The sequence below is a fragment of the Nannospalax galili genome, unplaced genomic scaffold (assembly GCF_000622305.1).
Source record: "Nannospalax galili isolate Female #2095 unplaced genomic scaffold, S.galili_v1.0 scaffold652, whole genome shotgun sequence".
Classification (NCBI taxonomy): domain Eukaryota; kingdom Metazoa; phylum Chordata; class Mammalia; order Rodentia; family Spalacidae; genus Nannospalax; species Nannospalax galili.
This window is the reverse complement of record NW_008332152.1, coordinates 1823246-1851236: the sequence shown is the minus strand read 5'-3', so window position 1 is coordinate 1851236 and position 27991 is coordinate 1823246. Positions and strand designations below refer to the sequence as shown.

Sequence of the window (27991 nt, the reverse complement as noted above, 5' to 3'; positions counted from 1 at the left end):
GTCTGGGGAGGAGACAAGGGAGAGAGGGGCAGGCACCCGCAGTCCTATTTCCAACATGACTAATATCCGTACTTTCTAAACCCTGTGGCATTACAGTAGTCTCCAGGGAGGCCTGTTTTTGTACATAATAGGCAACATCAAAGACAAACCTGAGAACAAAAACGTATTTAATTGGACTTGGCTCTGATTTATACCAATCAACCCTGAAGACACCAATGCGACGTGACCATAAACAAGTGGCAGCGCCAGCACTCAGGTGATTCGGAACAGACCGAGGACAGAGCCCTGTGCTTCCTAGTGCAGCGACTGCATCCGGACCTGCCTGACGTCCCTTCCCCAGCTTCAGATGAGAAAGTATGTCCCAGCACTCAGGAGGCGGAGGTGGGAAGAAGGCTGCCAGTGAGGCTGGTCTGGGCTATGCACTGAGACCTTGTCTTAATAAGCTTGACAAAAATGTGCAAAACTGACATCACATGTATGAAGGAGGAAGGAGACGCTCATTTTACACAGTACTACTGAGGTCACCAGCATTAATTAAAATCCAAGCCCACTGGCAATTTTACTGGAGAAAACAACGTGCAGCAAGTAGCAAACTGGAGTCCGACATGCGTTCCATTTATGTGACGGGCGGGGTGCTGAGAACGGGCAGGACCTGCGAGGCTACCTTTGGCCTCAGAGACACCCTTCACTCCCACTGGGGGAGCAGTTTCTCAGGAGGTGCACTTTCCAGGACATGCACGGTGCCCCAGGACACACAGTGAGCACCAAAATGCCGTGATGAAGTTCGTGCCACTGCTCCATGGTGCATCCTGTGACATGCTGTCAGACCACAACACACTCGGCTATACAACATATCTTTAAAGCTGATAAAAATCTATCGGACGAGTATTTTGACTAAGGAAAATGGTTCTGAACGTGATACGGAAACCATGCAACCACAAGTTACACTGCACGTGACCTACTGTGACAACTAACAGCACAATGCTAGTTCCTCTTTTGGGACCTACTGACACACTTCATTACTGAGTAGCAAAGGACAGTTACCACTTCTGTCAGCGACTTCACCCACGTCCACTGGGCTAACAAAGTAAGTAGATCCCGTGGCTGTATGAAGGAGTGAACCCAGAGGCAGATACACCCACTTTGCAGTCCCAGTGGCTCCCTACTGGCCAAAGCTGTACCAGTGACCTATAGTCCTGCGAGAAGCAGCGGGAACGGTCTGGGGGACAGTGTTAAAATGGGGTTCCTGCTGAGGGGAAACCCGGTGGGAGCTGCCTGGGGAGTCCCTGAGCACAGAGGGCAGACTGACAGCACACAGTGCGCTTGAGAGCCAGGACCACGGGTCTGCGTGTCAGTCTGCAGCTGATAACTGCAGTAGCCGAGCCTGGCCCAGTGATCCACTGCACGCCTGATCTCACACCCACACCTTCTCTACCTCTCAGGCTCTGGGTAGTTCCCTTACACAAGACCAATTACTATGCAGGCTTTGTTCGTTTCTTCACCTGAAGTCTTGAGTACTAACTCAAGCTAGGGAAGTGCAGGGCCTGTGTTCTAGGAAACAGGCAGTTGGAGTGTGTGCACTTCTGAGTAGCCAACTTCCCATCTTGCCAGGAGCCAGGGCTCCAGGTGCCACTAGTACAAGCCTTGAGGGAGATGTAGATGAAGTCAGGCAGGGCTTGGCTCACTGAGCACAAGAGCTCACGTGCAAGGCCTGGGAAAGTGTGCTCTGTGCGGGCAGGGGCCTGGAGGCCAGAGGGCACTGGCCTCCTGAAAAGACACTTTGGGCTTGCTATAGAGGTAGAAGTCAGGGACAGGAGCAGGTGAGGCCAAGCGAAGAGGCCTGGAGCACAGTGGCTTCTTCCCCACCCCACCCCTGTCCACCCCTGCTGGTGACATGTAGAAAAGCTATAGTATTGCTTATCCCTATCAGAAAACTGCCCAGCGCCACAGAGCGTGGGTACAAAACTGATGTGCCCTTAAAAGGAAACAGACCGCGAGACTGACAACAACCAGAAAGGCAACCTAGCACGGCAGGTTCAGCGCCGGGGAATGTGTCTCCACGGGTGCAACAAGAATTGTCCCTGCAGTAAGAGTGGTGTGGGGCTGGCAAGAGCCTCGGTCCGCAGCCCTCAGCAGGAGGGCGAAGCAGCAGCTCAGGTTCAGATCCTCGTGCCCGTTCGTGGGATTTATAAAATAATTAAAAAGCCCACATTTAAAAGTTATAATTTATAGAGTATCCAGTACAAAATCAGTCTTTAAAAAGGGACTGTGGCTCTCAGAAGAAGTCTGCAGCCCTGGGCCGTCTCTTTGGGGTGGTGGCTGGTGGCTTCCTGGTTGCCAGGGGAGTGCAGGCAGGGGAGCTGGTGGGGGTCTTCAGCACTCCGTGGAGTGGTTTCTGCTCAGGGTTGAAGGCCACTCGGGAGAGGCCTGTGGGACTGACCAGGATACTCTTGTCTGTCTTCTTAAATTCTGTCCCAAAGGAAAGGAAGGTCCGTTAGGTGTCGAGCCGTTCCTCCCAGGTGAGGTGCCCAGGGCTCCCCAGGCCCTGGGAAATGCAAAGGGCACCTGTGATGTGCTGTCTGTGGGTGGCAGGGAGCTGCCTGGGATGAAGGGCAGCTGTGGTTCAGGGAGTGTCCCCCAGGAGAACCCACCTCCACTTCCCGCTCTATAGCCCGGGTTGCTTAGCTGAGGTGCGCTCCTGCATGCTAGTGAACACAGGGATGTGTACATACAGTCATGTGTCTGAATACACATATAGCATAATCACTCATGGGTCCACAAAGTCAGATTTTTTTTTTTTTTTTTTGGTCTTTTTGAGACAGGTCTCCCTGTAGCCCCAGCTGTCCTGGCACTCGCTATGTAGACCAGGCTGGCCTCAATCTCACAAGACATCTGTCTGCCTCTGCCTCCTGGGTGCTGGGGCAGTCAGGTCTTAAACTCACAATAAACTTGGACATGCCCTTGGTTTGCAACAGCAGTAACAATATAGGAGTACGCAGTGGATGGTACTACACTGTAGGCCAGGGACACCAGTGGCCTTCAGTTATAGTCCCGGCAGCTACAGTTAAGGAACTGGGGTCCTCATCCTCTGCGAGACAGACGAGCGAGGCACCTGGGCTGATGGCTTCTTACCTCACCTCTGCCAGGTGGCTCCAGGAAATCTCCCTGGCAACTGCGACAGAGCTGCGAGGCAAGCACACGGAGCTGCTAACCTGACTTGGAAACAGACGAGAGGCCTCTGGCTACCTGTGGACATGCTCTGCCTGCCAGGGACCCTGATGGAACCAGTTCCAGCTGGTCGGTCCCAAGGAAGTTTCTCAGGAAAGACCTGGAACATGAAGGCGGGCCTCTGGAACCCTCCCCACTCACCCGCTGTCATGTTTCTGCTCAATCCAAAGGTGACTTTCTTTGAGCTGGGTGGTGTTCTATTCAGCTGCAAAACAGTAACAAAGGAGTAACCATGGCAACCTTGGCGCTCAGCTTCCTTGTCTGGGATCTTCTGAACTTTCCCAGTCTATCCCGACTTGCATACATACAGGGCATACATACAGGGCATACATGCAGAGGCCAAAGGGACAGCGTGCCAGGGCCTAAATTAATGCCTCAACCTCTGGTCTCCACCAGGATGCTGTCCCCAGGCTTCCTGGCCTGAGTTCTTCTCAGAGCACGGTCACATACGACTCTTTCCCAAACTGTGCAACGGTCAGGCGAGATCTGGGCACTGCTGCAGTGCCTACCCCAGCGCCTGGGTTCCCAGCGCAGAAGCAAACGAAGAGGCCTGCAACCCCAAATTTACCACGGAACATGAAGGGTGTATGCCAACCACCACTAATCAATTTGTTCTGTGACGTGGGGCCATGTACGGAGGGCAGAAGATAACCTTTTAGAAGTCAGTTCCCCCTTCTACATTGGATTCTGTAAATCAGACTCAGGTCACCAGGCTGGTTCTTCTTACCTGTGGTGCCATCTTGCTGGCCCTAAGCCCTAAACTTTAATTTGTGGACCACATAAACCAGTAAGATTGGCTTAAAATGGACGCCTTTAATCCCAGCACTCGGGAGGCAGGTTGATCTGTGAGTTCAAGGCTAGCCTGGTCTATATAGCAAGTTCTAGGCCAGCTGGGGCTACAGGGAGACCCTGTCTCAAAAAAAAAAAAAAAAGCCTGTTGTTTTCACTAGGGCCTTGGTGCCTACTTGGTAAATGCTGAACACCGGGACACTGCCACCAATTTCCAACTTTTTGTGCAAAGAAATTCAATCGTCTAGATACCCCGAAGTCCACCCAAGTCAACAATGTACTTTTCTACTTACGAAGTTCTAAAGCCAAGCCCCCCGCCCCCCATGAAAGCTTTGGTAAGAGTCCTTCCCAGAACCCCTATTTCTTGCTCTGAGTTCCTGATTCCGCCTTCTCCCACCCCACATCAACACTACAGACATCTCCAAGTGGAGCTGAGCGCGGAGCGTGCTGGGCAGAATGCACTATCTATAGCTCAGAACACAGCTGGACCCCCCTCCCCGCCCCCCAGTGCTACAGAGGCTGAGGATGACAGGAACTCGCCGGGAGAGTCAGGACAGATGGCAGCACGCCCCGGTCTGTGTCCCTGTGGAGGGTGTGCTGTGAAGGGCTCACCTGGACGGCAGGACCTGAGGGGGAGGTGGCAGTGTTGCCTTTTGCTTTTTTGAAGAACAGGGGCTTTGGTATGATGTTAGTGTCAAACTTCACAAAGTCGTTCTCTGTTCTGAGCGGCTTCTTCAGAGGGCCTGGGGTACTGCTGCTTCCCTGTGTGCAGGGACAACAGAGTCATATCGTGGGTCCCTTACCAGGCCCACGCCCACAGGACAACGCAGCAGGGAGCTGCTGGAGGCTGACCCGACCTCAGCCCTCAGCGTCCCGGGCCAGGTTGGCTAAGAGCCTTCTCGGCAGAGCAGACCTCAGCTCTCAGCCGGCAGGGGGGCAACATCCTGTCAGCAGATAAGCCCATGTCTGAAACTTTATCTTCACACAGACCCCACATTCTGAACCTCACCTTACAAAGTTCACCTCACTTTCTAAGATGCCCAGATAACACGTGGGTTGCAGTCTGGTGTGGAGGGTAAGGCCGCCACAGGCCTTGCAGGTCCTGGGCAGGCAGTGAAGACTCAGGACTGTGAACCACAACCCAGCCAGCCAGCTAGCTTGGCTCTGGGACATGCACATCTGAGATGCTGTGCACTGCTCTGGCTGGAACCTGCCGACCTTGCTGTAGTCCCATCTTCATCTGGCACACCCAAAGGTGGCCACAGCTCTAGGAGCCAAGTCACACAGATAATGGCAACCTCCCTTGGTTCCGGGAACTGCTTAGCAAACACCTCAGTTCTAAGAGTACTCATCAGGGCCTGAGAAACAGGCAAGGTTGGAGGCTGACATGACATGGCCAGGGCTCCACCCCCTTCACCAAGCTTTTACCACCCAGGAACTCACTTGGTCAGAGATGGGCTTCCATGTCATGGGCACCACAAAACAGTACATGTACATGCTGGTGGTGAACAAGGGTCAGAGGCTTTCTCCGTAAAGCCAGGAGTCACTATTTCTGGCCTTTCAGGCCATGGGATTGCTGCTATGCAGCGTATGTGGCCACAGCAATGAGCATGTTTACCACATGTGCTGGCCCGGGCCTAGCGGTATACTGTGCTTCCTGAGATGGGGCAACACAGGCCAAGAGGGGCTGGGTAGGGGAGTGGCCGAGGACAGGAACGGCCTCTGATGGGGTCTGAGCTTGCCTGTCTGCACCGGGGGTGGCAGGAGTGCCTTTCCTCAGGGGATTTCTCAGCTCCAAGTTTACCCTTCCCTGACCTCTGACCAGATAGACCGGGGACGTGTGCTGGGATGGTGGTGGATGGAAGCACCTGGAGTGTCATTTCCTTATTGGTGAGGATTGTTACAAAGCTTATTCTAACTTGCTTAGCTGAGAACTGACTGCCCCATGTCCTGCCAGCAGAGCACCCCGCCCAAGTGTGCCTATTGGCTCTATCTCCATGCTCCAGGCCCTTCCCACCTACCAGAGCTTGAATCTGTCTGACTGTGGGCTCTAACACTCCGTTGTGTTCCACCAAGTGCGACATCTCTTTCCTCTTCTTCCTCTTTTTTAAGATTGCTGTTTTCTGACAGGAGAGGTCACAGAGGCTGAGGCTGCTGGACTGTGCCTTCTTCTGTGGCCTCCTGCACTGGGGCAGAGTGGCCTGGCCGTCTTTTCCCTCCACTGGACTTGCTGGGGGGCCTGTCTTCTGCATCGTCACCATGGTCAGGCCGTCACCATTGACAGGCAGAGTTCCGAGTCTCCGCTTCTTTTTCAGGACTTGCACAGTCTCTGAGGAGGAAACTCTGGCAGTAGAGCCTCGAGAATGGAGGCTCGGGTCGCTCTCTGACATGTCCTCCAGAGGTGATGTGGCAGATCTCCAGATCTTGCTGTGGGCCCTCAGGCTCTTCTTCTTCAGCCGCTTCCTTTTACTGTGCCTGGGCCTGAGGCGGGGCGGCTGGGAGCCGCTCTCCGCCCCGATGCTAGATGTGGTCTCTGTCTCTGTCTCACACCCCTGGGTGGCACTGGGCTCATTTTCTGCCCCCTGCGCTGGGGGCACAGTGGTGTCCTCCAGGCCCTGAGCCTCAGGCTGGCAGTGGCTCCTCTTCTCCCTTTTCCTTTTTCTCTTCTGAATGCTGCCTTCACTGTCTTCTTCATCAGCAAGGAAGACTTTGTTTCCTACAAAGACGCAGACCAATGAGCGAGCTCCCTGACGCTGGGGGTTGGTCCCGCTGGAGATTCTGAAGCTGACTGGGAGTCAGGGTTTCGTGTTTGAGACAGAGTCTTATGCAGCCCAGGCTGGCCTCCAACTTCTGATCCTTATGCTTAGCCCTCCTGAGTGCTGGGAATAGGGGTATGCACCATTGTACCAGGATTTTTGAGACAGGGTCTCCCTGTAGTCCCAAGCTGGCCTGGATTTCACTATGTAGACCAGGCTGGCCTCAGTCTCACAATGATCTGCCTGCCTCTGCCTCTTGAGTGCTAAGATCAAAGGTGTGTGCCACCATGCCAGGCTTGCACCAGGCTTTTTAGACAGGATCTCACTACATAGCTGTTAAGGTCTGGAATTAAAATATTCCCACAGGTGGGCCAGGGAGATGGCTCAGTGGGACCTGAGTTTGGATCTCCAGCACTCATGTAAAAAGCCGAGTGCAGTGGGGTGTGCCTGTAACCCAACTGCTAAGGGTGGGGGTGTGCGTGTCCCCAGAGTGGAGACAGGTGGAAACTGTGAGTGCCAGGTAGAATGAGAAATCCTCAGGTCCAGCTCAGTAGAAACAGGACTGTGGTAGTCAGGTTTCCAACAACTTACCTGATCTTTTGTCTGTAGGTAGGCACATGTACTATAGAGTACACATGGAGGTCAGAGGACATGTGGGAGCTAGGTCTGTCTCTTCTTAGCATGCAGGTCTTGGGAATTCAGCTCAGGTCATCAGGCTTGGCAGCAAGTGCCTTTACCCACTGAGCCATCTTGCCAGCCCAGGTTTCCAGTAATTTTCAAGTCCAAAAATAAAAGCCACAGTCTGAGCAGAGTGGTGAGAACCCTGCTCCAAGGTTGTGTATAGTCAGGTTGAGAACATGCTCAGTACAAGTAAGGCCCTAGGCTTTTGCCCTAGCATCAAAAACTCAAACATATCGACTCCCCAAACCAAAACCAAACACTGCAATTTCAAAGGGTGTCTGGGACTCTGCTCGTTCTCTGAGCCCCCACAACTACTGTCCAGGAGTCGAGTCCTCTGGATGAATGCCGTCAGAACAGTGGTGCAAACAACAAGCACTCAGGACAAGAAATCTTTGGGCTGCTTGTATGGAATGCTGGCACTTGGGAGGTGGAGGCAGATATGGTAAGTTTGAGGCCAGATTGGGCTACAGCCGAACTCTGTCTCAAAGAACAAACAGCCACAATCCCTCCCCTCCCCCAACCAAACTGAGCCCCAGAGCACAAATGTTTTGCTCTGCCAGTGACTGCTGGGAACATCAGCTCACGGGTCTCCAGATCTCCAGAGCAGTTGCCCGTGGGCCTTTTAGTTCCCAGAGCTCAGACTTGGCAGCTTACCTTTCTCCTTTTCCAAGGCAGTTTTCTCTAAAATCTTTCTTTTTTTCTTGTGCCTTCCTTGACTGAGGGCTTGTCCATTTTCATTGGCAGAAATGTCCTCAGCAAAACCAAGTTGAGCATTACTGCCTGCTAGATGCCAGAGACACTTGTCAGTGTCCAGGAGCCTCCTGCCTCTGCTCCAACAGCCTAGGCCTCGGGCTTCTCCCCAGCCACCCAGCCAAGACTTGTGAGCCTGACTACTGCCTCAACACCTGTACTGTTGACAATGACTGAGTCTCTCTATACCCCCCCTCCACCGCCGCCTGGCTTTGTGAGCCCACCCAGTGCACAGAGGACAAGGCCAGCTCCGACCTGCTCCAATTTCTAACCAAGTATACAACAGCTTCCCCTGGGGAAGCAAACAAAAAGGGCCCAAGATCAGGTTCTTCTTTACGAAGGACTGTACGCTTCCTAGCCTGGCAAAATTTTATCTGTTTAAAGTGCCAGATAAAGATAAATGGCTAACAAGTCTCTCCTGTTAAAGAGTTAAACCAAAGCCCCCATTACCCACACACGGGGAGAACCTGCCCCAGTCCTAGCATTTTTGGAGGCACATGATGGGTGCAAAGGACCCTGGACTTGCAGTACTTCTCAGGGGCACCTAGGTAAGACCGCCACCCCATTGCTCAGTAGCTGGCAGGGATGCGCTGGGTGGGGTGTGGACCAGGTAAGAGCATCCTGGCTTAAGGCCCACTCTTCTTACCTGCAGAGAGGTTCTGGAACCTGAGAAAAGAAAAGAACACACAGAAGTTTAGCAAGTTCAAGGCCAAATTTTGAACATACGACACACGATCTGGACATGTGCTTGTCACTTCCTCATGTCCTAGAGGAGGCTAGGGAAGAGGTCCACCAAGGGGCATGTTAGGTCAGGAAGGAACCTAGGACAAAGTCACCCTCAATTCCACTGACTCTGCAAAGGTCACAATGGCTAACAAGTCTCTCTTGATACTGGGCGTGGTGGTACATGCCTTGAATCTTAGTACTTGGGAGGGAGAAGCAGGCAGATCTCTGGTTTGACGCCAGCCTGGTCTGTATTGGCAAGTTCCAGGCCAGCTCAGATCTGTTTATATCCAGGGGAGATTGGTCAGGTGGCGTTTATTACATAACTCTGGCGAATGAGGCCAAACAAGCAAGGTCAAGGGGTTTTAAGATATGAAGCTCCTCCTGTCTAGGGGAACTCTTTTCTTTCCTTCTTTTATTGAAAGACATTGTTTTGGCCTGTTTGCATGTGAGCACACTGAGGCCAGAAGCTGATGTGAGGCTGTCTTTCTTGATCACTTTCTGATCTGGCTAATCTAGGTAGCCATCTTGCTCTGGGAATCCTGTCTCTGTCTCTCAAGTGCTGGGATTACAGGGGGACCTCCGTGCCTACTTAGTATCTCCAGGGGTACTAGGGATCCAAACAGCCCTCATGCTTCCTTCAAACTTGCATGGCAAGTGCTTTACCCACTGAGTCATATCCCTGGATCCTTTAAGCACATTCTTAACATGAAAAGATAAGAGTTGAGCTCAGATCAGTGTCTGACCCAAGGATGTGATCAGACAGCTGTTATCTGTAGTTAGTCAAAACATACCGTGTGGCTCTCTGTGGTCCTAGTGACACTGACCCCAACTACTGAATTAACTGGGCCTTTAGGTACAACCCGGCTGGGAGGTGTGGGTGACTGAGCCCTACTTAACTGGGCATGCCATAGAGGTGACATGAAGAACACACTAATGCATGGTTCCTTGACCTGCTTGAGGCCATCAGCACCACCACCCTACAGCTCAGGTGATGAGCAGGGCTGCCTGTCCCCTTCAGCTTACACATGCGCTATGCTGCTAGGAATACAATAAAAGAAGGAAAAAAGGGAAGAGAGAGCTGGTTCACAGTGTGATGGCCCCAGAGCCTCTACTGGCTGCTTACTTTCTGATCAGCTTGCAGAGCCGCTTCCGGTTGAAAGGCGGGATGTCCTTCTTGTTGGTGATTTCCAGGAGTCGATCAGCAATGGCTTTATAGTCAAACTACCAAGAGGAGACATGAAGCCTGAGTGGCAACAGAATGACCTGGCCTCCCTGGAAATGTGGGATGGGAGGCAGGAGGACTGCTGAGTTCCACTGCAGCTGAGACTACTAGCAACCATGCTTCAAATAACAACACAAGGAGCCAGGTGGTGGCACAGGCCTTCAAGCCTGGCACTTGGGAGGCAGAGGCAGGTGGATCTCTGTGAGAATGAGGCCAGCTTGGGGTACACAGTAAGTTCCAGGCCAGCTGTGGCTATAGGGAGACCCTGTCTCAACAGACAGACAGAAACCCCAAACAATCCCCAACAGTACTAGAGCTGGCTCTGCTGCATAGAATACAACAGCTAGCAAAAACTGCGGATTTTTTTAGTGTCTTTCAAGATCCCATCTTATTTATTTTTGAGACAGGAGGCCATCAGGCAGCCCAGGCTGGACTTAGTGTTTTGCTTGCACGTATATTAGTTCACCCATATCATGCAGTGCTCATGCAGACCAGAAGAGGACACTGGGTCTCTAGGAACTGGACAGCCCCCAGCGCAGATCCTTCTGTCTGCCTGCCTTCTGTGTGATGAGATTCCATGTGTCACCATGTCAGCTGAAAGTCCCACTCTATTTAAATCTGTCTCCAACGAGCTCATTCTAAGAAAGGTGACATCAATCACAGATGGGATTATAAAGGATTTTATACCTCAGGCCTACGCTTAACCAGCTCTGACCCCAATTCTCCAGCCAAACCAATCCCTGGCCAATCCACATTCTATAAAAAACAACAGCTGGACCCACCTGGAGAGGTGACCCCGAGTCTCTGAAAGCTGCAAAGCCGTCTGTGTCTCTGCCATCACCGACTCCATCTCCGAGGCATTCACTTAGTTCTGTGAAAACACAGCCAAAGACAAAACTCTGACATTCAAGAATGGACACAGCTCAGCTGCTCCAGGCACTGGGTTCCACCATCTAGCACCAGGAAGATGAGCGGACAGTGACAGCTGCCTGGCGGATACATCTAATTAGGCCTCTTCCAGTACAAGAGGATATTTTATTAAAAATTTTGTCTTCTTGGTCTTTATTCCCAGCACTCAGGAGGCAGAGGCAGGTGGATCTCTGTGAGTTCAAGGCCAGTCTGTTCTACATAGTAAGTTCCAGGACAGCTGGGGCTACAGGGAGACCCTGCCTCAAAAAGACCAAAAAAAAAAAGTCTTCTTATCTTTATAAGTGAGGCCTCAGGTTCTGTCCCCAACCCTCAATGAGCAAAATAATGATTAAAATGCCCAGAAGGAAGTCTCAGAAGGAAAGTCATAGCAACAGTGTGCTATGGAGGTCTCCTGGGCGCAGAGACCAGGGTGTGCTGTGGAGGTCTCCTGGGCGCAGCTCTCTCAGTCACATGTCCTCCAGCACTGAAACACAACGTTTCACAAAGAAGGTGGGGATCCTAGGAGGGACAGAATGCAAGTGGGGCCAGTGTGAGCAGTGCTGGGTCTCTCCCTGAGGCCCCTACCCTGCACAGGTGTCTCTTATGTACTCTGTTTCCTCTCTTGGGAGGGGTCCAAGGCAAAGCCATCTTCCACCAATCAATTCTAGGCTGTAATCAGTGAGATGCTAGCAAATACATTAAAAATGTTTGCTTGACAAGGATTGAAAAAATGAAAACCAAAGGCACTGGAGAGATAGCTCAGTTGGTCAAGTGCTTGCCCTGCAGGCATAAGGACTTGAGTTTAATCCACAGAAGCCACATCAAAAGTGCTGGGCATGGTGGTGCACACCTGTAATCCCAGCACTGGGAAGGAAGAGACAGGAGGATCCCTGGGGCTCACAGGCCAACTGGTCTAGTTTAACTGGTAAGCTGCAGGCCAATGATGGGCCCTGCCTCAAAAACAAGGTGGAAGGTGCCTGGGGAATGACAGCCAAGGGTGACACCCGGCCTCACATGCATGTGCGTATGTGTACCCACACCCCCCACCCAACAAACAGAATCCCCAGAAACAAGAAGAGCACTGAGGAAACCTCTCACCCGCTTTCTTCCCGGGGACTGCATTTCTCCAGGCCATCTTGTTTGCAGGGATCTCTTCTTTTGAGAGGTCACAGTCACCAACTTTGGTTTTCTGCTCTTTCACAGTCTCTTCAGGTACAAAAGCAGACTGATCTACAATGACTTCAAAAACAGTCCTTGCTATAGTCTGTACCAGTGTGTGGCTGAGGGTAGGAGCAGAGGAGAGAACGTGGTTAAAACTGGGTCTGCACCGTGTGGGAACGGAAAGCAGCAGAGCAGCACGCGAAGCGCTGGGCCTATAACTGCAGCCCGCCTGGGACCTGGTGAGAACAACTGGTCAGCAGGGACCCGTGTCCCAAAGGGACGCCTGTGGGGTCCACTGCAGATGCCACAGGACACACAGCAGGCAGGACTCTGCTGTGGATACATTCCCAGAACGAGCAGCCACATGGCAGCAGGGAGAGCTGAGCCCCTGTGAGTGCTTCACCGCTTCTCCCTTTGACTAGAATCTTGCCAAGTAGCCCAGGCTACTCTGCTTGGGCTTCCAGAGTGCTGAGATGACAGGTGTGTGTCGCTGCGCCTGGCTTCAGAAGGCCTAGGGCGGCTTAGGAATGGGTGTTCCTTATTCTGGATAATCACCCTGGCCATACTCTACAGTGCCAGGAAAAGACCCCCCCCATTCAGGCACCAATTGAAACAATGAGAACGTGTGAGTCACTTACTCTTTAGTCTTGGCAGCAATTCTGCAAAATGGATCAATAAATTTGAGGTTCTGATCTGCTAAAAGCTGTAATGTAGACATAAAACAGGAAAAAAAAATGAGAAAAAAAAGACCGTTGTCTCTTTTCTGACACATCATAGGAAAGGAACCTCCTGTGTCTTTTGTAGGTGAATCGGATGCTGCAGTACTTATCTCAGACAGCCCCAGACACTGCAAGAACCGCTCAGAGGCCTGTGCCTGCCTCACCACGGGCCTTCTGCAGTCTTAATGCAATGGCCAAAGAACGGTTAACTGGCCACTGCAAAACTCACTTCTCTGTGAGAGGGCTGGTGTGACACAGAGGTGACCACTTGCCTAGCACACAGAAGGCCCTGAGCCTCCCCAGAACTGCAAGGAAAATAAAGTTCCACATGGACACTGCCGCAGAGTGTGAATGAAGGCATTCTCTTTTAGAAGGATTTCGGTCAATCATTTATTGATTTTGTGTGTAACTGGCCACTGCAAAACTCACTTCTCTGTGAGAGGGCTGGTGTGACACAGAGGTGACCACTTGCCTAGCACACAGAAGGCCCTGAGCCTCCCCAGAACTGCAAGGAAAATAAAGTTCCACATGGACACTGCCGCAGAGTGTGAATGAAGGCATTCTCTTTTAGAAGGATTTCGGTCAATCATTTATTGATTTTGTGTGTATGTGAGTGCATCCATTCCACAGTGTGTGTATGTGAGTGCATCCATTCCACAGTGTACATGTGTGTGAGTGCATCCATTCCACAGTGTGTATATGTGAGTGCATCCATTCCACAGTGTACATGTGTGTGAGTGCATCCATTCCACAGTGTGTATGTGTGTGAGTGCATCCATTCCACAGTGTGTATGTGTGTGAGTGCATCCATTCCACAGTGTGTATGTGTGTGAGTGCATCCATTCCACAGTGTGTATGTGTGTGAGTGCATCCATTCCACAGTGTGTATGTGTGTGAGTGCATCCATTCCACAGTGTGTATGTGTGTGAGTGCATCCATTCCACAGTGTGTATGTGTGTGAGTGCATCCATTCCACAGTGTGTATGTGTGTGAGTGCATCCATTCCACAGTGTGTATGTGTGTGAGTGCATCCATTCCACAGTGTGTATGTGTGTGAGTGCATCCATTCCACAGTGTGTATGTGTGTGAGTGCATCCATTCCACAGTGTGTATGTGTGTGAGTGCATCCATTCCACAGTGTGTATGTGTGTGAGTGCATCCATTCCACAGTGTGTATGTGTGTGAGTGCATCCATTCCACAGTGTGTATGTGTGTGAGTGCATCCATTCCACAGTGTGTATGTGTGTGAGTGCATCCATTCCACAGTGTGTATGTGTGTGAGTGCATCCATTCCACAGTGTGTATGTGTGTGAGTGCATCCATTCCACAGTGTGTATGTGTGTGAGTGCATCCATTCCACAGTGTGTATGTGTGTGAGTGCATCCATTCCACAGTGTGTATGTGTGTGAGTGCATCCATTCCACAGTGTGTATGTGTGTGAGTGCATCCATTCCACAGTGTGTATGTGTGTGAGTGCATCCATTCCACAGTGTGTATGTGTGTGAGTGCATCCATTCCACAGTGTGTATGTGTGTGAGTGCATCCATTCCACAGTGTGTATGTGTGTGAGTGCATCCATTCCACAGTGTGTATGTGTGTGAGTGCATCCATTCCACAGTGTGTATGTGTGTGAGTGCATCCATTCCACAGTGTGTGTATGTGAGTGCATGTCAGTGTGTATGTGTATGTGAGTGCACACATGCCACACTGTGTGTGGAGATCAGAGGACGACTCTTTGGAGTCGGTTCTTGCTCCACTTTTATGTGGATTCCACAGATCAAGCTCAGGTTGTCAGGTTTGGCAGCAAGTGCCTTTAACGACTGAGCAATCTGGCCTGCTTACCTGTCATCCTGTCATCCATCCATCCATCCATCCATCCATCTACCCATCCATCCATCCATCCATTTATTTATTGTGTATGAGGGTTATGCCTGTGTGCCGGATAGCTTTAGTGTCACCTTGACACACCTGGGTTGAAGGAGCCTCAATTGGGGAATTGCCTCCATTGGACTGGCCTGTGGCCATGTCTGTTGGGCATTTTCTTGATTGTTGAGTGATATGGGAGGGACCAGCCCACTGTGGGTAGTGCCACCCCTGGGCAGGTGGGCCTGTGTTGGGTAAGAGAGTAAGCTGAGCACAGGCCAGGGGAGCAAGCCAGTAAGCAGCATTCCTCCATGGGCTGTGCTCCAGCTCCTGCTTCTAGGTTCCTGCTCTGTGTTCCTACCTTGGGCTCCCGGATGAACTGTGACCTGGGATATGTAAGATACATAAACCCTTTCCTCCCCAAGTTGGTATTGGTCAGAGTGTTTTGTCACAGCAATGGAGAAACAAACTAAGATAGCCTGCATGCATGTAAGTGCATCTGTGCTGTGTAATGCCCGTGGAGGTCATAAGAGGGTGTCAGATCCCCTGAAACACAGTTAACTGAAACACAGTTACAGTTACAGACAGTTATTAGCCACCATGTGGGTGCTGGGATTTAATCAGGGTCCTCTGCAAGAGCAGTCAGTGCTCTTAACCACTGAGCAATCCCGCCAGCACCCCTCCCAAAATGCAACATTTATATTTTTACTTAGAACACACACATGCACACACACTGTTCACTTGTCAAACAGAAAAGTAAAACTGCTTCTACTTCCAATCTGAGACACAAATGTCTTTTCTTCCAGCTTTTTGTCTTTTATGTATGCACAGTCTTGTCTACTGCTGGCCTCAACACCTGGGCTCAAGTGAGCGTCCTGCCTCAGCTTCTCCAGTGGCTAGGACACAGGTGTCTGCCACTGTGTGTGGCTCTGTACACACTTGTGTATAAACCTTTGTTCAAATGCAGTGCCAGATGAGGAAAAAACTGCTGAGAGGCTGCAGTTGCAGTCTACCGCAGGCAGTGTCCACAGCGTCTCCTGAGTATATGGCACCAGAGCAGAGCCTGCCTCTTACCTCTCTCCCTCCTACGGTAGAAAGCTCAGCCAGATAAATGGATACCAAGTGGACTCTCACTCCATCTGGGGACTGACTGTCAGGACACAGGATCTCCTTCATCAGGACATCAAGAAAAATCTTGATTTGGCTAAAAAGCAAAAAACAGAAACAAAACAGACCATATACAACTTAAAATATTTTACTTCCCCTGGAACTGGAGTTATGGACTGCTGTTGAGTGCCCATGTGGGTGCTGGGAACTGAACCCAGGTCTTCTGCAAGAGCAGCCAGTGCTCTTAACCGCAGAGCACCTCTCCGTACAGAGCCCCACCATGTACAGTTTTAGAAAGGACATTATTGCTAACACTGTTCTCTTCTTAAAGAATGGATGAAAATATCCAGTTTACTGCTCACATTGCATAACGATGAATTTGAGGCCCAAACAGGTTTACAGGGAAGAAAGCAGTTACTGAAATCAGTATCAAGCATGCCCGTTGGAGGATCCTCTACTGCATCCTAAGTCTCCTCTGGATAAGGACACACTCTGCCTCTCAGCACTGCAGAGTGATAGGCACAGATCAGCTGATTCATAGCGACTTTTAAACAATAATATATGATGGTATTTAGAGGCCCCCCAACTCTCGTTACTGCCCTTGCCAAATTTAATGGACTTTTTATTTTATATATAATAAAGGTCTATAGAGTCTGATTTGTGTCTCCAAATACCCTTTAGTGTGGGTCCATCCAATGGAACCTGGTTAACCTATTAAGAGTCACATCCGGGGCTGGAGAGATGGCTCAGTGGTTAAGAACACTGGCTGTTCTTACAGAAGACCCAGGTTCAAATCTCAGCACCCACATGGCAACTAGCAACTGTCCATAACTCTCAGTCCAGGGGATCTGACAGCCTCTTCTGTCCTTCGTGGGCATTGCACGACACATGTGCACTTACCTACATGCAGGTACTACAGTCATACACATAATATAAAAAAAAAAAAGGGTCACATCCTTGAATGTGACTGATCCTCCCCTCCCAGCAGTCACTGGCTGCCAACAGCTCCTGAGGTACAGTTGGGGTTTCTTACCTATTTCCCCCACATCTATGCTGAGATTTTGTCCGGTTTGAGCTTACATGGGACCTCACATTCTGTCACCACTGCTCCGAGTTCATATGAGGAACTGCCCAGCTGTCTGTAAAACTGTTCCCTGTGGTCACCACCTCCTCTGGCTCTTACCACCTTTCTGCCCCCTTTTCTGCAATGATCCCTGAGCCTTGGGAGACAGAAGTTTGATATGGGTGTCCTGTTCAGAGATGGCTCATGTCTTTTGATTAACTTAAAGAACCTATTATCCCATTTTCCTTTAAGAATTTCTTTAGGGAAGGGCTAAGGATCAAACCCAGGGCCTCACACATGCTAAGAAAGAGCCTCCGAACTTTGACAAGTTTTTGTTAAATAATTTACCAACCTTTCTTCCCAATCATTTCGCTTGAGAACTTCGAAGGACTGCCTCAGAACCAGGCGGGTCAGCTAAAGGCAGGCATTTTTAAATAAAAGTAAAAAGCAGTCATCAGCTTGGCAGAATGAGGAGCTGGATCCTGGACCCCACAGTGAGACAGCATTCAATTCAACCTCTGGGTCAAAAATGCTAACCCAGCATGGTGATGCATGTCTGCACCTGAGAGCCGGAAATCAGCCTGGGCAATACACTGAGACTCTACCCCTAGAACCCCTCCTCCCTGACAAACAACCAAGGTTCATTAACGATCCCCAGCCTCATTCCCAACAGCTCAAATAACAGGAACAGAGGTGCCTTCAGCAGGTACTCCACACCTGATGACCACCGCCTCCCACCACACTGAGACTGGCTTCCCATTTCTTCTTTAGAAAATAGCCTTTTCAGTACTGGGGATGGAAGGTAGGTTTCAAGAACGCCAGGCAAAGCAACTCTCTTCTGAGAAGCCTACACCCAGGCTGTTACGTGTCTCACTGTCTTCCTGACAGAGTGTGTCTCTCTCTCTCTCTCCCCCCCTTCCCTCTCTCCCTCTCTCTCCCTCCCTCCGCTCCCTCCTTCCTACACCAGTGCTACATTTAAAAATCACTTAAGAAGGCCAGGCGTGGTGGCCTTTAGTGCCAGCTGTCGGAGCAGCTGTCGGAGGCAGAGGCTGGTGGATCTCTGTGAGCCTGAGGCCAGCCTGGTCTACATAGTGAGTTCCAGGTGGGCTGGAACTAGGAAGACCCTGACAAATAATAATAACCTCCCAATAAACTCCACTTGGCATTAGAGAGAAAAGCAGGAGAATACCAGCAAGTGCTCCACAGTCTGGACACAGGACACTCAGCCCACGGAGGAGTGCGGCTGAGGCGCCGGCCTTACTCACCATGCAGTACTTGTCCAGTTGCAGCTTGTCTATCCCCTGCCACTCACGATTCATGGTCTGCCAGAAGGTCTGAATGAACAAGTGTTCTGTGGGAACAAGAGGCTCTCAGTGCTCGGGGACACACACACACACACACACACACACACACACACACACATACACACGAGCACAGCGACACAGACATGCAGAGCAGGAAGGCTGGCCATGGCCCCAGGCAGAGGTCCCTACAGTTTCATTCTTCAGATTTATTATTATTTTTTGGTCTTTTTGAGACAGGGTCTCTCTGTAGCCCCAGCTGGCCTGGAACTCACTATGTAGACCAGGCTCGCCCGGCTGGTTTCATTCTTTGTCCACCCAAAGCCTGTTTTCTATTAAAGAGTCCCTTGGCCGGGTGTGGTGGTATACACCATTAATCCCAGCACTTGGGAGGCAGAGGCAGGCATATCTCTGTGAGTTTCAGGGACATCCTGTCTCAAAAAGACGAAAGACAGAAAAAACCCCCCACAAAAAAACGAAAAAAAAAAAAAAGAAAAGAGTTCTTTGACTGGTACCCACTGACCCTTCCCACCCTATCTGTACCTGGCAACCAACCCAGATCTATTAATCTTGATGATACTTGCACAATTCACGGAGAAATGCAGCCTTTCTTTTGAGGGTCAGTGTTATTTGGAAGAGCCATGGCAAAAATATTCTACTTTTCTCCTTTGAGAGAGAACTAGCATGTTTTAAACTGGAAATTTTTCCTTTCTTTCTAATTTCTGCTTTTTTCACAGTTATCTCCCTTCTTTTGAGATATGGCCTTACTAAGTAACCCTGGCTGGCCTGGAACTTAACATGTAGACCAGGTTAGCCCCGGACTCACAGAGTTAAGTCTGCTTCTGCCTTTCAAATGCTGAGATTAAAAGCGTCCACAAATATGGGCCACATTTCTTTCTCCCCCCCTCCCCTTCCCCCCTTTTTGGGTCTCCTTGTAGCCCCAGCTGGCTTGGAACTCATTATATAGACTAGGCTGGCCTCAATCTCACAGATCTGTCTGCCCCCCTACCCTCTGACATAGGGTTTGGCTATTTAACCCAGGCTAGCCTGGAACTCACAAACCTCCCGCCTCAGCCTCTTGTGTTGGGATTACAGCCATGTACTCCCACACTCAGCATGTATTAACAAATGCAAAGCTCTACTATACATCAAATGTAGAATTCTGCTTGTCGGCTAGAATTCAGAGAACCACTGAGGGTGTCTCTAGAGAAGAAGGCTAAACAAAACTGCTCTCTTCTTTGTAAGCAGTCAAGGCCTGGTTCCGAAACCTTTGTCTTTTCTTTTTGGTAGAGAAGGGTTTATTATACTCTATCACATGATAGCTCTAATTGCGGCTAGGACGCATTTACTGGAGAGGCTATTGTACGAACTGGCAAGTGGATCTTGGCCTCAAGGTGTTGGAGTAACTTAACTTGGAGACTCTGGGTCACTGAGCATAGTCTTGGAGATGGCAAATGAGTCTCCATCCTCTCTGCAGTCAAATACTCTTAAAAGCAAGAACAGCCTGTCACCTGATATCTGCAGTGCTAGCAGTAGACTCCCATATCACCAGTACCCAGAAAACTGCACGTACAAAGGAGGAAAAGTACTGACTAGGTTTTCCTAGGCCAAGTACCAAATCTGATGAACAAAGGAGTCTGAAAGTCAGGAAAATACCAGAACTTACGAGCCTCTGAGTTGTTAACGACATGGATGAGTTGGGAAATAGTGTTCGCTAGCTCCTCCTGCAAAGGTGGGTTGGGAAAAACACCCTGGTTATTAGGTGGCTGTGCTGAGGCAGTACCGTGGCCCACACCCTTCTCCCTCCTGCTGATGGGAAAGCCTATGTCTCTTGGACTGTGGCTGACTACCCAGGTCTCATCAAATGTGAAATTCTAAATTTCAGTGGGCTACTGGGCTGATGAGATGTTTCTGGAAACTGCTTAAACTGAATGTTTAAGAAAGCACCTCTGGTAAGCAAGCAGTTTGAATAACCTACAGGAGAAAAATCTCACTGCTAATTCCTGGCTTTAAATCTATAACCAAACAGAGAGCTTATCATGAACATCGAACTCTATGAAAGACAAGAAGAGGGTACGGGGCTGCCCTGCCAGTGTTTGGATGATGGGGTTCTCACTCTCCTCTACCTGGCCTGGCCAGAGTAGGCTGTGCCTCAGACAAAGGCGCCCTCAGGAAAACACGGCTCTGGAGTGCTGCAGACTCCATTTCAGAGCTGCGCTCAGGAAGACGCCTCCTGTTTCCAGCCACCCAACAAACACTCCTCCTCAGTGCATTTCCCTTCTCCCATACTGGGCTCCTCATGCCTTCTGAACGAGCTCCAAGACTCAAAAATGATGCCCCCTTTGTCGGTGCCTTCCTCCACTGAGGCCACTGGCTGCTACTTCAGAATACAACCTGACAATATTTTGCCCTGCTATCCTACTCAAAATATGTTCAGCAGAAAAAGCAGTCAATTGAGGCAAGTTACTCCTTGTCTGAGAGAAGCAGAAGGTTGCACACAAGCCTGGAAGGTGAGCACTTCCCACAGGACTCTGCTCCAGGGCTCTGTGTGCCATGACCCACCCTCCCCTGCTAGAGGCCGGCCTAGCTTCAGACACCAGAAAAATACTCTGGCAGCGGTGCTGGTGGCGGGCCCAGCAGACAGGACAAAGGCTCGCCTGTGGGTCCTGATCACTAGTGCAGCCTGCACAGTGCTGCCTTGTCTGGGCACTGGGCCTGCCAGGGACTAGGTGACTAGGCTCCTGCTGTGCCTACTGACCATGCAGGATAAACTCAACAGAACATAAAAACTTTGAAGATGTCATGTGAAGCTACCATGGAAGCTATGAAATGGAGACAGAGCAGAAGGGAAGCTATGACTTAGAGTGTCTATCACGTCTGAAAGCACGGCCTAAGTGCAGTGCTGCCCCTTCCTGTGTGGACAGGAGGCTACACAATGGCTCCTTGAAGCATTTACTTCCATCTCTCCAGGGATGGCTGCGGACTGGCGGAGCAGACAGTCAAGTCTCTCATCCATTGTGGCAAAGGCCCAGGAACATGACGAGGGGCTGGTTACCTGCAGAAGGGGCTCGTCCTGTACCCACATGCAGTAGAAGAGGCCTCTCCATATCTTCAGGAGTTCTTCTTGGCTGAAACCTCCTGCAGGGCAAAGAGGCACACAAGTTCAAAGCCTACAGATTTCCCTCCTCATCAACAATGCCCAGGAATGGACGCACTACTGCATACGATTCAATCCCCTTCCTCTGCACATCTTAAATTCCAAGCACACACTGTTAGTGTTCCAAGTACGCCCGTGAGGTACTGTACACGTGGTTTCATCAGCTGTGGAGGGTGGCTGCAGGAGCAGGTCCTTATCAGCAAGTGTGACAAGAAACTAACCCATGTGCCTGGTTGATAACTTGCCAAGTACACACAAGGTCGGGAGCGCATCCCTCACAAAAAGGAAGGAGAAGGAAGAAAGGAGAGGAGGAACCAGGAAGTGGCCATTTACAGAATCCCCCAAGTACTCTCTGCTTAAAACTGCACACCAACATTGTCACTGATATAAATGAAGAAATACTACAGCATCTACAAGACGCTGGTTTCTCTAGTCACACAGAGCCTCGGGCAACTGGCAGACCTATTCACAAGGACAGAAGGTGGCCAGGCCGAGGATGTAGGGCTCCCGATATAGATCTGAGAGCCATGGGTTGAGGAAAGCTCTAGAGACATCGATCCAGCTGTGGAATCGTTTGGCTAAAGTGACACTCTTCAGGGTCTGCCACAGGGAAACATGGCTGTGCCTGATCCTCTCGTGTCAGCTGTCACTTCCTAGGCTGTTGTAGCTTCTTAAATAAAACTAACCAACCAACCACCGACCCACCCACCCACCCACCCATCCACCAGGGTCTCACTGTGTAGCCCTGGCTGGCCTGGAACTTACTATGTAGTCCAGGTTGGCCTCAAACCCAGAGATCCACTTGCGTCTGCCTCCTAAGTGCTGGGTGCTGGGACTAAAGGCATGTACCATCCACACCTGGCCCAATTTTAAGTGGCACATCCTGGTCGGGTTGCTGTCACTGCCCCATGGCCCCATCTCTGTCTTACCATCTGTTGCTGGGCCATCAGGCTGACGGCCAGCAGCTCCTGGGTCTATTCTAGGTGATGCATGCTGAACACAGGGAACAAAATGATCACAAAATAAGGCCGAACACACAGCACATTTGGAATTTCTAAGCTTTGGGACCATAGAGTCAGAGAGTAAACAGACTCCTTAGGGCTTGATATGTCACTGATGTACTATGTCACCATGTTATGCATGGACTTTATCCATATTTTACTGGAAAAATCTTTTGAACTGGGATAAACAAGTTGAATACAAGTAAGTTTTTTAAAAACAGATTTTTATGCACTTGGGAGGCAGAGGTAGGCAGATCTCTGTGACAAGGCCAGCCTGGTCTACATAGTGAGTTCCAGGTCAGCTGGGGCTACGGGGAGACCCTGTCTCAAAAAGACCAAAAAGAAGAAGAAGAAAAAGATTGTATGTGTGTGCGTATTAGTGTTTGTCTACATGCATGTGTACCAGGCATGGGATAGACCAAACCTGAGACCTCCGTGAGAGTGTCAAGTACTCTTCACTGCTGAGCCATCTCTACAGCCTTGTTTGCTTGGCTTTTTTTTTGGTCTTTTTGAGACAGGGTCTCCCTGGGGCTACGCCCCAGATGGCCTGGAACTCACTATGTAGACCAGGCTGGCCTTGAACTCACAGAGATCTGCCTGCCTCTGCCTCCCAAGTGCTGGGATTAAAGGCATACACCACCACAACTGGCCTTGGCTTGGCTTTTTTGAGACACGGTCTTGCTACACAGCTTCAGCTGGCCATGAACTTGTGCTCTCCCTGCCTCAGCATCTGTGCTTGATCACAGGTGTGCGCCACCACACTGCTCATTGTGCCAGCAATGCTGTAAGATGACTGATGTGACAAGGGCCCTCGTAACAGCCTCATACTTCTGTAGTGTTCAGTGCGAGCCCACTTTATCTTACGGACGGATTTCCAACTTACTACATGTATGCCCATACATGTGCTGCACACATATACTAAAAAAAAAGACCTTTCTCTTATCAACGACTTCCTGACAGTGCATTCTGATTCTTCTGTGATAGCTTCCTACTTAGCAAATAATAGAAATCAATCAAATTAGTTGAAGTATGTGTCCTTGTACAGATGATGTGCCAACTGGCCTTCCCTTTTGTGATACATGAGTCATGCCTGGGATTGACACAGGCAATGTAAATGTGGCATAAATCCACCAGCACATTTGTCATGGTAACCTGTGCTTATTCCGGGTCATGTTCAAAGACTGCACACGTTCCTAGTGAACAGATGGATCCTGGCAGGGAGAGATGCTTCCCTGGATGGTCTCTATCCTCACATTCCTGTGAAGGCTCACGACTGCCCTGAGCCTGACTGGAAACAGACTTCCCTGCAGCTGCCTGTCTTTTCTAATCTAGTTCCCACCCTGACTGCTGTCACTCCTCCACCCCTCACCTACCTGGGCCATCAGCCTCCCTCCAGTCCTGCCCTAAAATCCTATACTGAGCCCTGGAGGGAGTAACAGAGCAGCTGCCGGGCACAACCTGATTGCCCAGCCCTGACCTAGAGTAGGCCCTGATGGCTCAGCAACAGATGGTAAGGCAGGTCGGGCCATGGAGCAGCTGACACAAGAGGATTGGGCACAGCCACGTTTCCCTGTGGCAGACCCTGAAAAGTGTCACTTCAGCCGAACCATTCCACAGCTGGATCGACGTCTCTAGAGCTTTCTTCAACCTGAGGCTCTCAGATCTACATCAGGAGCCCTACATCCTGGGCCTGGCCATCTTCTGTCCTAGTGAATGGGTATGCCAGTTGCTGGGGCTATCCAAAGTCACAGTCAAAAGCACATCTAATTCACTGGTTCTCAAAATCCAGTCTCTGCCCAAAGGACACTGGTACCTGCCTTGATGTGTAGCCCAGCAGACCTTTCCTGCACATGTGCACAATCGTTACAGCATGGCCACATGTGTTAGGATATGTTACTATAATCTGCATTGTGGCCTTTCACACTTAACAGCATGGTGTATATTATCTCCAGATGGATGTTGTATGTGTGTGCGTGTGCGCGTACACGCACATGTGGTGCTGGAGACTGAACCCACGGGACACATGCTAGTAAGTGTGCTGCATCTGAACTCAGGTTCTTGTTGTGCATGTGTGGCAGGCATTTTGCTGATGAAGCCATGTCCCTATGCCCTGTAGTTATTATTATTGGTGATGTTGTTTTGAGACAGGATCTCACTCTGCAGCCCTGGCTGGCCTGTAACTCATAGAGATCTGCCTGCCTCTGTCTCACAAGCACTGGGATTAAAGGCATGTGCTAATACGCTCAGCTTATGTATGTTTTTTGGTGATTCTGGGGTTTGAAATTAGGGCTTTGCACATGCTGGGCAAGTTGCTACCACTAAGGGACAGCCCCAGTTCCCCTGCTTTTTTTTGGTCTTTTTGAGATAGGGTCTCCCTGTAGCCCCAGCTGGCCTTGAACTCAGAGATCTGCCTGCCTCTGCTGGGATTAAAGGCATGCACCACCACATCTGACCCCCTGCAGTTATTTTTTGAAAGCCCACTATATTTCACACAGTGTGGACATGATGATCAACAAGGGTAACAAGATGAGTAACTCTGGAGAGAGAGATGGTAACCAGGAAGGGTGTAAACTAACTGGCATCAGGCCTCCCTGCACCAACTCAGCATTCAAAGTCCTGGGCCTGTTCTCCAAAGGGCTCTGAGCAGCATGTGGTCTGCTAAGGTTCCATATGTTTCCACCAAAACAGGTGGAAGCTTATAGTGTTTGGGGGACATAACAAGAGATCAAATACCTATGCTCAGGAGGTGGAGGTGGGAGGGTAGGAGTGCAAATGTGTTGGGGACTACACAGGCTAAGCTGGACTAGGGGAGATTGTCTCAAAACAAGCAAACACCTCCAATCAATAAAACAGTGTATGTAAGAGCAGTAACGGAGACTGATGTTTTCTAGGGTAAAGTATGGAGGCAGGTGATAAGTATGGATTTCTCCAGGAAGTGATGCACCAAAGGGCTGGGATTCTTTGCAAACAAGCAGAAGATGTGAGGGCAGGGAGGGGGAAAGTGCCTGGGGCCCTCCATGGGGGCTGTGTTGATGAAGCAGCCACCTGAGTTGGGAGCACAATGGGGTTAAGATCAACTCGGGAACTGGCTCGGGAAAAAGGAGTCTCTGCTTAAGGCAGAGTAATTCAGGAGTGAGGAGGCAGGACCAGGGTCGATATTTGTTTATGGATGTGGAAGATGAGAGTCCAGGGAAATGTGGTGTGTCTGTATGGTGGGAACATGAAGCCAAAATATGGGAGCCCTCAGACAGGAGCAGCAGCAGGACAGAACAGGATTTTAGGGAGTGGGGATGGAGCCCGTTTGGGACACTTTAGGTGGCTATAGGACACCCAAGTGGAATGTCAGACTGACAGCACTTATCCCGGCTGAGCCTCAGAGGGGTCTTCTTGACCCAGCAAGGGAGGTTTAGGAACCATCAGCAGACCTAGATAGCAAACTTGAAAACATGAAAGTAAAGTGGTTTTCTGAGGGCGATCCTTAACAGAAATGGGCTGAAGTGATGGTTCCGTGGGTACAAGCATTTGCTGAGGATGCCTGACAACCCGAGTCTGATGTCTGGATCCCACAGAGGAGTAAACTGACTCCCCAAAGTTGTCCTCTCGCTTCCACATGAATGCCGCGCCACAGCCCTCGTGTGCACACAAGCGGGCACAAACGCACACTCTAAAATGAAAAATTCAGGCATTCACTTCTGCTTCAGCTCCCTAAGTGCTGGAACTAAATGTGTGAGCAGGCAGATTTCAATTTTAAGCGGATTTAGTAATAACTAACTCAAACTTTGGCCAACTCAGTTCAACCCCAAACCTCCACAACACGTTGCTATCCAGACCGTTATATGCTCCCTCAAGGATTACAAAAGCTATTTTGAGTACGTAAAAATTTTCCAACGCACTCCACCGCTGTTAAACACAAACCACAAAGCCCCAGAGATCTGGCCACAGCCTGCAGGCCCAACTTCATCTCCACCCGCCCTGCGAGCCAACTTGCTGGTGTCCCCAGTCTGGGGCATGCTCAGCGCTTTCCTGCATCTGCACGGCCGGCCTCCTCCCGTCCAGACTCCACCGTACGCAGATGGGCCCGCTGCACCGAGGGGCTCCTTCCGCACTGAGCCCCCTGCTTCAGCTCCTGGAGGAGAGGAACGCAGTCTGTCCCTCTTCACCACCCCAACACTTCAAGGCACAGTTCAAGGAAGGCGGGGACCCGAGACCCGCACCGCGAACCAGGCGGGTCGGCGCTGAGCTGCGGAGGGACGGGCCGGAGCACGCCCGGCTCCCGGCGCCCGCACAGACAGTGGGCGGCGGCCCCCGCACCCCACGCGGACCGCCGCGGCGCGCACCTGTGTCGCCCTGCGTCCTCACGCTCAGGTACTGCCGCAGCTTCCGCACCGCGCGCTCGCGGATGCCCTTCTCGCTGGACGCCAGGCGCTGCGCGAACTGGAGCTCAGCCGAAGGCATGGCGGGACGCATCGTGCCACCCCAGACCGCACGCCGGCCACTCGTCGCCGCGCAGCCCGAGTCGCGCCTGCGCAACGGGGCGGCGCACGCGGATGACGTCACGCGAGCGCCGCTCGCAGAGCGTGCCGGGAGCCCGCGTGGTCGGCGTTCCGGAGCCAGTCGGAGCCGAGCCTCCGGAGCGTGTCAAGTGGGTTGTCCGAGTTCAGGGCGGTTGGCGGTGACGGTAGCCGTGGTCAGGTCTCCGCCAGGAAGATGCCGACGGCTGCGTAGACGAGACGTGTCTAGACTCCAGTATGCGGACGGCTGGCTGCGTAGACGGAGTCCAGAGTCTGGAACACGGACGGCGGCTGCGTAGTCCAGACTCCAGTACGTGGACGGCTGCATAGACGAGTCTAGAATCTAGAACACGGACGGCTGCGTAGACGAGACTGAGTCCAGAATCTAGTACACGGACGGCCGTGTAGACTGAGTCCAGACTACAGTACGCGGACGGCTGCATAAATGCAATCTAGAGTCTACTACATGGATGGCTGCATAGACGGAGTCTAGAAGCCAGTACACAGACGGCTGCGTTGGAGGAGTCTAGAATCTAGTACATGGATGGCTGCATAGACGGAGTCCAGACTCTAGGACATGGACAGCTGCATAGATGAGTCTAGAGTCTAGGACACAGACGGCTGCATAGACGAGTCTAGAATCCAGGACTCCGATGGCTGGCTAGATGCAGTCTAAAATCTAGAACAGGGATGGTTGCATAGACGAAGTCCAGAAATCTAGTACATGGATGGTTGTATAGACAGTTTAGAATCTAGGACAAAAATGGCTGCATAGACAAAATCCAGACTCCAGGACCCTGATGGCTGGCTAGATGCAGTCTAAAATCTAGGACACGGCTGCATAGATGGAGTCCGCAATCTAGGACCCCGATGGCTGCATAGACACAGTCTAAAATCTAGTACATGAACTCCTGGTTAGATGTAGTCTAGAATCTAAGCACACCTAGTGAAGTCCTGTCTGGCTGGTATTGTTCCTGCGGACCCCCCCCCCCCCCTAGGGGTTGGGGGTCACTTTTTTTCGGTGGGGCGTGTAGACTGCCGACCTCT

At 50.9% G+C, this 27991-nt stretch overlaps 2 protein-coding genes across 3 annotated transcripts in view; one reads left to right on the top strand and one right to left on the bottom strand.

Annotated features, from left to right (window-relative positions):
- Window positions 1–155: 155 nt before the first annotated feature.
- Window positions 156–26970, bottom strand: Rrp1b (ribosomal RNA processing 1B). Of its 2 annotated transcripts, none has more exons than XM_008827382.3 (16): window positions 26771–26970; window positions 21331–21413; window positions 19942–19999; window positions 18240–18325; window positions 17327–17388; window positions 15879–16008; window positions 12861–12925; window positions 12160–12341; window positions 10935–11023; window positions 10054–10151; window positions 8851–8870; window positions 8109–8237; window positions 6039–6733; window positions 4630–4779; window positions 3370–3433; window positions 156–2469 (listed from the first exon to the last, which is right to left on the bottom strand). In XM_008827382.3, the coding sequence occupies exons 1-16, from the start codon at window positions 26898–26900 to the stop codon at window positions 2276–2278; spliced, it is 2235 nt and encodes a 744-aa protein (XP_008825604.1). In that variant the 5' UTR covers window positions 26901–26970; the 3' UTR covers window positions 156–2275. The 2 variants fall into 2 exon arrangements, with proteins under 2 accessions (XP_008825604.1, XP_008825605.1); XM_008827383.3 differs by having other exon boundaries at window positions 8109–8234.
- A 10-nt stretch (window positions 26971–26980) lies between these two features.
- Window positions 26981–27991, top strand: part of Hsf2bp (heat shock transcription factor 2 binding protein) — a 109038-nt gene continuing 108027 nt past the window's right edge. The window contains exons 1-2 of the mRNA XM_008827417.3: window positions 26981–27079; window positions 27137–27254. Coding sequence (XP_008825639.1) covers window positions 26981–27079; window positions 27137–27254 — 217 coding nt within the window. The remainder of the gene's footprint in view (window positions 27080–27136; window positions 27255–27991) is intronic.